The sequence below is a fragment of the Nicotiana sylvestris genome, chromosome 2 (genome assembly GCF_000393655.2).
Source record: "Nicotiana sylvestris chromosome 2, ASM39365v2, whole genome shotgun sequence".
In the NCBI taxonomy this organism is placed as follows: domain Eukaryota; kingdom Viridiplantae; phylum Streptophyta; class Magnoliopsida; order Solanales; family Solanaceae; genus Nicotiana; species Nicotiana sylvestris.
In genome coordinates this window covers 84,181,351-84,193,952 of record NC_091058.1, presented here as the reverse complement: position 1 = coordinate 84,193,952, position 12,602 = coordinate 84,181,351, and the positions used below count along the sequence as shown (strand labels likewise).

Here is a 12,602-nt window from a genome sequence, read left to right as displayed (position 1 = left end):
GGAGGTCATAGGAACCTTGCCTTTAGATCTTGTGAAGTAAGGATGGGAATCCAGACTACCAACAAAACAAAGCACCAAATATAGAACCTGACTTTGTCACACACAACAACATTGTTAATTCGAAGAATTAAGCAGATAGAAAATCGCACGTTGGGATGCAGTACACCTAACAATTAAATGCTTCTATCATGTGTTTGAATGGTTGCGTGTTTCATCCCGGATTTAACTAATCCTTTGCTACTTTGTATCTCTTTTATTTTCATTTCGTGCTCTTTTTTTTTATTTTCTCTATTTGTTCTTGGTCGCTCTTTTGTTTTGCCATTGTTTTTGTCACTCTTTGTTTTTCTCTCTTTTTTCACTCAGTTTATTTATGGCTATAATCACACTCGATGAGGATTGTCTACGTATCATGACGTTGCATGAATGAGATCATCACGTAGTTTAGGTATACTAGGAACAGAGTACATAAGCTAACTCTTTTTTTATTCTTCTTCTTTCTCTTTTTTTTATAGAACAAAATCATACTGTAATGGCTCTTAATCAAGGAAAATATTTTTTGGGTTTTGAAATTTTGTTTTCTTTTTAAATTTTTGAAATTTTGAAAGAAAGAATTTTTTTTTGTAACTTTTGATTTGTTCTTTGGAATTTTTAAAAAGAAGACTTCTTAAAGAAGAAAGAAAATATTTTTGAATTTTGATTTATTTTTTTATTTTTCTAAAGAAGAAAGAACATATTTTTGGATTTTGAATGATGTCTTTGAATTTTCCAGAAAAAAAAAAACCTCTAAGAAAATATTTTGGATTTTTGAGTTTTTCTTTTAAATTTTCGAAAGCAAAATTTTGAAGAAGAGCGAAAATATTTTTGAACTTCAATTTTTAATTTTTTATGAAACTTACAAAATAAAGAGTTCTAAAGAAGAAAGAGTATATTTTTGGATTTTTGGTTTTGATTTTTTTTTTTTTTTTTGAATTTTGGGAGAAGGACTTCTAAAGAAGAAAAAATATATTTTTGAATTTTGACTTGTCTTTTCCTTGAATGCAAAACTTCGAAATAGAAGGAAAATATTTTTTGGGTTTTAAAAACATATTATTTTGAATTTTATAAGGGAGGACTTCTAAAGAAAGAATTAAAGGAAGATATTTTTTACATTTTGAAAATTGGGGGTCGAACCCGATGAAGGTTGCCTACATATCTTACATTCGATGAGAATCAGACCTGCGTAGTTCGGTCGGATTTTCAAAAGCGGGGGGAAACGACACTTGGAAAAAATTTGGCTCATTTTGTAACAACCTTTTAAAAATTTGGTAGAGTTTCGAGATGTTGTGTTTTTCTTTTTCTGTTTTTCTCTTCTTCTTTTTTCCAAACACCGAGATTTTCAGAAGCCAGGTAAATTTTCTCTCACCCCAAGTTTTTTGATTTTCTTTCCATATTCTAGAAGTCAGTCAACATGCAAGACAAAACAAACAAATGCACAAGTAGCTCGTAAGATGCATCAGGATGGTCTTTTCATTTTGGGTGCACCTGTCCTAGACGGACCCAATCCCTGTGTTGAGTCCCCAAAATTAAGTGCACTTGATGCAAATAAGCGTACCTACTAGGGATCCGCCATGAGGCTATATTCTTCTAAGTTTAAACCTTAAAGGTGTGGAGTTCTAGACCTGACTTACCCGAGCGGACAACTCGAGCCAGGGGGAGGGGGAAACATACCAGGAATACAGAAGCTTCACCAACTTTGTAACGGGTTTGATCCTCATTCTAAAATTAGGGGTATGACACTCTAACATAAAAGAAGTCACGTGAAGCACACGCATCCCAGAAGATTTAGAAGACTTAGAGTGAATAAGGGTGTCGTAACAGTTTATATACACTTCACGGTAATATTAAAGCGGTAAAGAGCGGCAATTATCACATTAGGCCCAAATAAGTAAATATCAGATAATCACAAGCAAGCCAAGTATAACAGTTATCTAAGCTCGAATTCTGAACCCTGAACTAGAAGTTCTGGTTAAGAAGAGGATGGTCAATATAGCGTGTGTCCAGGAGACTAGGTGAGTAGGGTCGAGGGTGAAGGATGCGGACGGGTATAAACTTTGGTACTCAGGAGTCCAGAGAGGTAAGAATGGAGTGGGTATCTTGGTGGATAGGGAACTTAGAGAGTTTGTGGTTGAGGTTAGACGAGTGAATGATAGATTGATGGTTATTAAGTTGGTGGTTGGAGAGTACACCCTGAACATCGTTAGCAACTATGCGCCGCATGCGGGCCTAGATAAGGAGGTAAAACAACGCTTTTGGGAGGGGTTAAATGAGATTGTGCGCCAGGTTCCACCTGTTGAGAAGCTATTCATAGGAGGGGATTTCAATGGTCATATCGGGGCGACCGTAGGTGGTTATGGCGAGGTGCATGGAGGCTTTGGTTTTGGGGAGAGGAACGGGGGAGGTACCTCGATGTTGGACTTCGCTAAGGCTTTTGGGTTGGTGATTGCGAACTCTAGCTTTCCGAAGAGGAAAGAGCATTTGGTTACTTTTCAAAATGCGGTAGCGAAGAATCAGATTGACTATCTCTTCCTCAAGAGGTGTGATAGCGGGTTGTGCAAGGACTGCAAGGTGATTCCGAGTGAGACACTCACGACGCAGCATAGACTCTTGGTGCTAGATATTGGTATTAGGTTAAAGAGAAGGAAAAGGTCTACTCGGGGAAAACCAAGAATCAGGTGGGGAGCCTTGACTAAGGATAAAGCCTAAGAGTTAGAGTGCCGGTTGTCGGCTATGAGAGCTTGGAGGAGCAGTGGGGACGTGATGATAGGCTATAATTACGTATTTTAGTCGCTTATTACACTCTAATTTACTGCACTTTAATTGAGTTTGAGCTTTAATCGCTAGTGTCTTGCACTAAATGTGTGTTTTATGCCTTGTAGGAGTGATTCCGAGCTATATAGATGTTATGGAATGAATTCAAGTGATTTGGAGCTTTGAAGTCTTAGTAAAAGTCTAAGAAATTAAGTCGGGACCGTGTCAGGGGTTAACTTTGATAGTTAAGAACAAACGAAGACTCGAGTAGGCATATTGCGTACTGTATAGTAAAATGCACATAACCTTTTGTTCAGAACTCTATTTGGGATCAACAATATATGGTTGGAAATCTAACTCAAAGGGCTACAACTTTTATGTTTTACGTTTTTCTAAATTCCAAACATAACAGGGTGAAAAGTACGCGTAAATATCGTGGCCGCGCTCGTCAGGCAGAATACTGGGCAATATGCGCGGTCACGAGCGCGTCCACGCTAGTCAAACCCGGGAAAAGTGTCCTTTTTCACATTGGAGAAGGTATAATTGTTTGGTCCCAACCCTACTTGGTATATATACATAGAAAACGGTATTTTGAGGAAGGAGACCAATTTTTGACACAGATTCGACCTAAGGAGGCAGAGACACAATAGGAGCAAGGCGGAGAATTCTTCTACGAGTTTTTCCTTCCTCTTCCTATTTTTCATTGTTGGTTATGACTTTTAGTATTGCAGTTTTACATACTATTATGAATAGCTAATTTGTTATCTAGAGTTTTGATAGAACCTTTTGTAGGATAAATTCTTGTTATGTTTTTATATAATTGAGTCATAGCTTTTCTCTATTTGTTCAACTACGTTTATATTGTGGTTGGTTGAAGAGCTCTCAATTAGCTGTGCCATTTCATATGTATTACTCGGGAGAGAGTGCATATTTAGATAGTTGTTGAACAACATCACTCCCGACGTATGTGTGGAATCAATAACCAAGGGTTTAAAGGTGGGATTGGGGATAACGAAACCTTGGGTGCGATCTAAGTGAGCTGTAATTAAAGCCAGCTAGCGTAACTCGGAAGAGTACGTCTAGTAAATTGTAGTAATTACTCGGGAGAGAATTACAACACACATAATGCTCATGATCGGTAGAGAATACTTAGGCGAAATTATAGAAGACATAACGGGAAGGATTCCGACAATTGGGGAAATCATAGCTCTAGACCTCCTTAATCTTGTCTCTAACCCTTACCATCTGTAGTTGTTAATTTACTATTTTAATTTGTTAGTTAATTAGTTAAACACAAGAATCTTAATATCTATAAGTTAGGAACTGTTCAAACTTATCTTCTTGGTGATAGTGAACAGCTGTAGCTAGGCCTTAGTTCTCTGTGGGATTCGACTCCGGACTTGTAAACCGGATTATATTTGTAATGACTGATTAGTCCTTTTTATAAGGCATAGTTGGGCGTGATCAGGACGCGAACACTATGTGGTCAGTGACAACAAACTATACAAGGGAGTCTGCGAGAGAGGTGTTAGGGGTCTCGACCGGTATCTCTGGTGGGCACAAAGGAGACTGGTGGTGGAATAAAGTGGTCCAAGGTAAAGTGGAAGCGAAGAAGGTGGCATACCTGAAGTTAGTAGGGAGCATAGGTGAGGAGGAGAGGTGGGCATGCATGGAGAGATATAAGGTAGCTAGAAAGGAAGCTAAATTGTCGGTCACAGAGGCTAAGACTGCAACTTATGGTCGTATGTACGAGGAACTGGGGGGAAAAGGTGGGGAGAAGAAGTTATTCCGGCTGGCCAAATTGAGAGAGAGGAAGGCTCGAGATTTGGACCAAGTGAGATGCATTAAGGACGAGAATGGTAGAGTACTGGTGGAAGATGCCCAAATTAAGAGAAGATGACAGACTTACTTTCATAAACTTTTGAACAAAAAAGGGGATCGTGATATTATGCTAGGAGAATTGGAGCATTCCGAGAGTTACCATGACTTCGGGCACTGCAGGCATATCGAGGTCGAGGAGGTCGTGGGAGCTATACGTAAGATGAGTAGGGGCAAAGTGGCCGGGCCAGACGAGATTCTAGTGGAATTTTGGAAGTGTGTAGGGAGAGCAGGTGTAGAGTGGTTGACTCGGTTGTTTAATGTTATTTTTAAGGAGAAAAAGATACCAGATGAGTGGAGGTCGAGTACGGTGGTTCCACTGTATAAGAACAAAGGTGATATCTAGAGTTGCAACAATTATAGGGGTATCAAACTACTGAGTCATACCATGAAAGTATGGGAGAGGGTGGTTGAAGCGAGGGTGAGGATGACAGTGTCTGTATCCGATAACCAGTTCGGGTTCATGCCGGGTCGTTCCACCACAGAAGCTATACACCTTGTCAGGAGGTTGGTGGAACTGTATAGAGAGAGAAAGAAGGATCTGCACATGGTGTTTATTGACTTGGAGAAAGCGTATGACAAGGTTCCTAGAGAAGTTCTCTGGGGATGCTTGGAGGCAAAAGGTGTGTCGGTTCCTTATATTATGGTAATTAAGGACATGTATAATGAGGCTAAGACTCGGGTTAGGACAGTAGGAGGCGACTCTGAGCATTTTTTGGTTGAGAAGGGGTTACACCAAGGCTGTGCGCTTAGTCCGTTCTTATTCGCCCTAGTAATGGATGCGATAACAAACCATATTCAAAGGGAGGTGCCATGGTGCATGCTATTCGTCGATGACATAGTTCTGATTGATGAGTCACGAGCCGGTGTTAATGAGAGATTAGAAGTTTGGAGACAGACGCTTGAGTCAAAGGGTTTCAAGCTAAGCAGAACGAAGACGGAATACCTCGAGCGTAAGTTCAGCGTCAAGCCGGAGGAAGTGGACGTTGATGTGAGTCTTGAGTCACAAGTTATCCCAAGTAGAGGCAGCTTTAAGTACCTTGGTTCGGTTATCCACGGGGGACGAGATATCGAAGAGGATGTCACATACCGTATTTAGGTAAGATAGATGAAGTGGAGATTAGCATCTGGAGTCTTGTGCGACAAGAGAGTGCCAACGATACTCAAAGGTAAGCTCTATAAAGTGGTAGTTAGACCGGCCATGATGTATGGGGCCGAGTGTTGGCCTGTTAAGAACGCACATATCCAAAAGATGAAAGTAGCAGAAATGAGGATATTGAGGTGGATGTGCAGGCACACTAGGATGGATAAGATTAGGAATGATGATATTTGGGAGAAGGTGCACGTTGCTCCCATTGATGAGAAGATGTGAGAAGCGAGGCTCAGATGGTTTGGGCATGTAGAGAGGAGAAGCCCAGATGCTCCAGTAAGGAGGTGGGAGCGGCTGATTATGGAAGGCATAAGAATAGGTAGAGGGTGGCCTAAGAAGTATTGAGAAGAGGTGATCAGGCAGGATATGGCGAGGCTTCAAGTTTCCGAGGACATGATATCTGATAGGAATTTGTGGAGATTGAGTATTACGGTTGTAGACTAGAAGGTAGTTGAGTCTTGTGTTACTTTGTGTCTTTGTGAGCCTAGTCCGGTAGGGTTTTGTCTAAGATAGCTAGGGGTAATGTCGTTTCTTACTATTTTCTATTTTCGATGCATGTTCCACTTACTAGCCATCGTTTTTGCTTTGCATTTTTCTTCTGCATTTTATGTTCCTATTTTTCCTATGATCTCCGTGATGAATCTAATATTCTCTTCTTTTGTCTTTTTATTATATTGAGCCGAGGGTCTTTCAAAAACAGTCTCTCTACCCCTTTGGGGTATGGGTAAGGTCTGCGTACACACTACCCTTCCCAGACCTCACTTGTGTGATTCTACTGGGTTGTTATTGTTGTTGAACTAGAAGTTCTGGGTTCGTATCCCCAGCAGAGTCGCCAGAGCTGTCACACCTCCTTTTTTCTAAGATAAGGAGTTTTTCTAATTAAAGTAACATTATTGAAATGGGATTATTTTATTTTATTTTTATAGAGTCGCCACTCAAAATTATTTAATTACGGTGTTCCGAGTTACCAATTAGTTTTGAATCTCAAATCAAGGAAAGTTTGACTTTGTATAAGTCTGCGAAATATAGAAGACCTGGGTTAAGGAATTCTGTTAATCCGGGAGAAGGTGTAAGATACTCCCGGATTATGTTGTTTTAGCACGGTCGCTTTATAATTACACATAACTTAATTATCCGATTATTACCTGTTTTAGACCCTCTGTGCATTTTACCTTTTATCGCTTTTATTTGTGTATTTTAAATATTCATGAGATTTATTAAACAAGTTGCGATCTCGTACACTTATTTTACACACGCCGTAAATTGCACCACGTGAAACACACCCCCCATTCGCAACATATTTATTTTTTATTATCGTTTGAATTTGAAAGTCAAGTCACACATGCATGCCCCTGAATTTTGAATTAGATGTCACAATTATGCCATGGGAATCATACCCATAATCATGATGAATTTATCAGTTAAGGCGCACTAAAAACAACTACAAATGTTCAAAACCGGTTTATTTTCCTATGTTTGGGATTATTGTGAATGCCATAGGTTATAGAAATTATTATTATGGAAAATTGTATTACTTTGCTATTATTAGAGTTAAGAGAATTATCTACATTGCGAGTCATGGATGGGTTAATAATAGTGGAGTTTCGAAGTTGGGCCAGCTCTGTAGGCCCAAATCTGCTTTCTTTTCTATAAATTGGAACCAACATCTCCCATTATTCTTCACATCACTGTTTATATACTTGAGGAATTCAATTTTTATTAAACAAACTAAAATAATAATAGCTATGATAATATTAATTCATGAGTCAAGAAATTAAAATAATATATCCAAACAACGAAACATCAACTAAGGGAACTAAACATCACACCATTTTTCCAAAAAAATAAAAATACAGAAAGGGCCAAAAGAAAAAAATCTTCCAAATAACAATATATATTATCCCAAACAGTCTGAATTTAAAATGAACCATTAACAGATCCTACAAAACATGAAGCAGCTTAAATTTATGCCATAGTTTAAACATGAATCAATTCATCAGACGAGCAGAAATACAAGAATTTAGTGTGTACCTAGTTACGAGATTAGAATATCGTGAGAAAGGCCAAATAAAGGCTAGAAATCTAGAGGTTGAAGCTCAGCTTACAGTTTTCAGTTCAGGACATCAACAATTAACATCAAAACATCTTCAATTTGAGCTTCAACAACTTTTTATAGATCCGGAAAAGAATTTGAACTTTTAAAAATTCAGCAATCAATTCCTTTTCAATTCTCTTTCGAATTTCCAATGTCTCTTTTGTTTCTCGCTTCTTCTCTTTTATTTGATTTCAGATCTTCATTTGGATGTTTTTGAGTGTGTGCGAGAGAATTGGTATGAGTGAATGCGTAGATGAGAAATATGTGTATTCTGTGTGTCGAGTTTGTGAATTCAAAGAGAGGTGAGAAGATAAGGCGTGTGTGAGGGATCTGAGAGCATTTTTTCAATTGGGACGGCTAGGGTTTTTAGGTATTTTGAAGGTGGAGAGGGGAGTCGATTGATTCCGAGATTGGGGAGATGGGTCCTATTTAGTAAGTGAGGGCAAGGGAGTGATGTCGTCCAGGCAATTAACAGCGTCGTTTGGGGTGTTGGAAAGGAGCAGACCGGGTAATGGGCAAATTGGGCGGGTGTTATTGAACTGGGCCGAAGGGGATGGCCTAATTTCTGCCTTGAAGGCTACAATGGACCTAAATCTTCTTCTTTGTCTTTGTATAATCAACCTATCTAAATTAATGATCTAATTTCAAACCTAATCTTGCAAAATTAGCCCAACTATCTATTTTATCTAATGATTAACTAATAAACTATTCAATTGAACCTAAGAATGCCAAAAAAAAAAAAAAACAAGAATGACCAATGTATTTTTATGATTTTCATGTATTTTAACTAAGTATTTATGTAATTACGCCCTTAAAGCTATGAATAAAAATCTAAAAATGCAAAGATAAATGATAAAATGTTTGTGATGGTTTAAAAATATTCCTAGTGAAGCAAATGGTCTATCGTTGTAATAAAAATGCAATCAAATACACAAATAAACTTCCTAAAATTCTATGAAGCAATTAAAAATTAGTTTGAATATCTTTTAGGAGTAATTTCCTATGTGGGGCAAAAATTAAGTTCTCACATGTAGGTCCACCAACCGCTGCATGTGGTCCTTGCCGGAGCAAGGAAGATGGGTGGAGAAAATAGCCGTTAACAGTAGAATAATAGCCGTTTGAAGAAAGGGAAAAGTTAGAGAGAAGCTGCTCTCTCTCTATATATATATAATATTATTATTATATAATAAATATATATTGGCTAAGAAATATGAATATTTTTGGCCGAGCGGTCAACTCTATAGCTTCCCCAAGAAATAAACACCAAATTATAAAAAGATTATGGTAAAGATTATTCAGCTAATTTTGTTCCTTAATACCTGAGGTTGTAAAAATGTGTTTTTCTTTTAAAAAAAATGATATTGTCACTATGATCTTATTCCATTAAGTCAAGGAAAGTTGCTTCTGATTTTCTTATAGTTATTCGCAAAGTAACGAAACTTCTTCATCTTCATTGAAATTGTGTCTTAATCCTTTTCTCTTCCTTCCCGATTGATGTCCTTATAATCTAATGATTTAGTCACAAAAGAAGGAAAGAAAAAAGAAGGGTCAAAATGTGATGATCAACCAAGAATATACACCACGTGAAGGAAGGATTCTCTATGCGTGGTGCCCACGTACAAATAGAGGTAAAATTCCAATATACATTTCTTATCATACAACTACCACTAAAAATATGCCACCTTAATTTAAGGCTAGCTAATTAACTAATACCTAAATGGTTGCACTAAACCGACAAATGTATAATGTATATTCTCTAAATAAGTTGTGTGTTCTCGAAATAAGAATTAATCACTTGAATATGATAAAACATTAGTATTATTAAGCTAGCGTTTGGTGATAGATCCCAAATTTGTTTTGAAAAATCTGATTTGGGTAAAGTTTGGTTTAAAAATGAAAATGTGTTTGGACACACGTTTTCAAAATATATTTCCCAACTTTATTTTGAAAAAACATGTATATAATTCTCAAGTTTTGGGATTTTGGCAAAAAATTAGCAATTGGGATAATTTTGGGATTTGGAATTTTGCCAAAATGAGGCAAAATTTATGGCCAAACATGAGTTTTGAAAATAAATCCCAAATTTATTGGCAAAACTCATGAACGGTCCTAAATTACTTACTTGATTTGGATTAACAGTAATCTGATTAAACCCATTACAGCTAAGATCTACCCATATATTCGTGGCGACCAAGTTTGCTAGTATATCGCTCAATAGCTGTTGAATCCTCAAGTTCCCCGTATAAATACACAACCTGTGACTACAACTCTCCCTGGCTTTTATCATAACCGAGTTCAATAAACCTTCCATTCCCCGAGTCACAACTCACAACACAACACCGAGTCCACCAAAAATGTACGACGTCTCAAAAATGCAGAACACAGCATCAACCTTATTCTCGGCGTACGCTTCTTTAGCAGCGTCAATGATGCTTGTTCGCACCATGGCTAACGATCTCATCCCTAAATCCCTTCTCACTTACATCCAATCAGCTATAAGTTATCTCTTCACTCCGCTTTCTAGCCAGCTCACTATCATCATCGACGAACAGTGTGGTATGACCAGAAACCAAGTGTACGAGGCCGCCGAAATTTACCTTCGTACAAAGATCGGCCCTAACGCTGACCGAGTCCGTGCCCACAAAACCCCTAAACAGAAAAACATCAACGTTAGCATAGAGAAGGATGAAGAGATCAGTGATGTATACGGCGTCGTACAGTTGAAATGGAAATTGGTTTCTGTTGAGCCTCAAGACCGAAGTTATACCCCAGAAAAAAGATTCTTTGAGCTCAGTTTTAATAAGAAGTTTAAAGAAAGTGTGTTGAATGAGTATTTACCTTTTGTGTTGACTAAGGCTAAGGAAATTCAAGATAATGATAGGGCTGTGAAATTGTACACTAGGGATTGTCCTTGTGGTAGTGATGAAGATGGGTATGGGTATGGAGGTGGGGGTGGTGGGGTTTGGGGTTCAATAAACTTGGACCATCCTGCTACTTTTGATACTTTGGCTATGGAACCTGATATGAAAAAGATGATAATTGAAGATCTTGATAGATTTGTGAAAAGGAGAGATTTTTATAAAAAAGTTGGTAAGGCTTGGAAAAGAGGGTATCTTTTATATGGACCTCCAGGAACTGGGAAATCTAGCTTGATTGCTGCCATGGCCAATTACTTGAAGTTTGATATTTATGATTTGGAACTTACTAGTTTGTATTCTAACTCGGAATTAAGAAGGATTTTGATCTCTACTTCGAACCGATCTATTATTGTGATTGAAGATATTGATTGTAGTGTGGAAATGCACGATCGAAATCTTGGGCATCAACCCGCTGACACTAAGGTCTGATTTCATTTCCCCTTTATCTTTTTATCTTTTTGAAATGTTAAATAGTATTCCTTTCGTCCTAATTGATATGATGTGGTTTGACGATTAACAAAGAGTTTAAGAAAGAAAGAAAGATTTTGAAGCTTGTATTTGAAATAAGTTGTACATGTTTGTGTGGCTATAAATCAAATCATTTTTTTGACAGACTAGAAAGGAGAGAATATCACATAAATTGGGACAAATGGAGTATTTATGTAATCTAGTGTTTTATTTGTTAAATTTATGAGATGAGTCAATTTTTCAATGTTGATTTGTGTTTTTACTGCAGTTAACGTTATCTGGTTTGTTGAACTTCATTGATGGATTGTGGTCCAATTGTGGGGACGAAAGAATTATTGTATTCACAACCAACCGTAAGGAGAAATTAGATCCAGCACTATTGAGACCTGGTCGAATGGATATGCATATTCATATGTCCTATTGTACTAATCAGAGTTTCAAGATTCTGGCTTTTAACTACCTAGGCATCCGTGACCATAGACTATTCCTGGAAATTGAAGGCCTAATCAAGAATGTAGAGGCAACCCCTGCAGAAATTGCAGAGGAACTCATGAGAAGTGAGGATGCTGATGTTGTTCTTGAGGGAGTGGTTAATTTGCTCAAGCGAAAAGCCGATGAAGCCAATCGAATCAAGGACGAGAAGAGTCCAAGCACCCCAGAAGACGATGAGAAGGACGAGATTGAGGAAGAAAAGGTTGATGAAGGTGAAATTCAAGAAGCTAAAAGATTGAGAACTGAAATGTTGTTACATACTTTGAGAAACCAAAGGAGAGGAAGAATGAGAATTGGAAGACCGAACAGAGGAAGAAGAGGTCGTTGGTGAGGGAAAATGATTTGAATGGTATAGGTACTATACTTCTGCTATTTCGTGATGCATAATGTGTAAAAAGATGCACTTCATTTTTCTTGTTTTTGATCAAATAGAAGTGCACGGTAATGAGTAAATAAACTAATTGCAATGCAGAAGTTATTGTAACAAATGCTGGGGCTAGGGGGGCTTTCGGTTCTGCACTACTGTATGAATCTAATATTATTACTCCTAGCACCGTATTTGCATTTTATGGATCACTTGTAGTACATAATGTTTTTCACTTAAAGTTGCCTTGTAGCAACGATAAAGTTTTTTTCATAGGTCACAGATTCCAGCCGTAAAATCAACATTTGATGTTTGCATCAAAGTAGGTTGCTTACATTACAACCCTTGAGATACGAATCATATCTGAACCCGGTGTTAATGCGAGATGCTTACATTTGATGCTTTATGTCGCAGAATAAATAGCTGCCTCTAATAAGGGTTATATCTCAT

At 37.8% G+C, this 12,602-nt stretch overlaps 1 protein-coding gene across 1 annotated transcript; it reads left to right on the top strand.

Annotated features, from left to right (window-relative positions):
- Positions 1–10,147: 10,147 nt before the first annotated feature.
- LOC104245034 (AAA-ATPase At2g18193-like) lies at positions 10,148–12,361 on the top strand. The gene is made up of 2 exons (XM_009800595.2): positions 10,148–11,251; positions 11,565–12,361. Exons 1-2 carry the CDS (start codon positions 10,265–10,267, stop codon positions 12,117–12,119), a joined length of 1,542 nt encoding a protein of 513 aa, XP_009798897.1. The 5' UTR covers positions 10,148–10,264; the 3' UTR covers positions 12,120–12,361.
- The last annotated feature ends 241 nt before the right edge of the window (positions 12,362–12,602 follow it).

Excerpts from the sequence above, each read along its gene's own strand:
- LOC104245034 (XM_009800595.2), top strand. The coding sequence starts at position 10,265 with ATGTACGACGTCTCAAAAATGCAGAACACAGCATCAACCTTATTCTCG. Across the intron at positions 11,252-11,564 it reads ATCAACCCGCTGACACTAAG|TTAACGTTATCTGGTTTGTT; the intron begins GTCTGATTTCAT and ends TTTTTACTGCAG.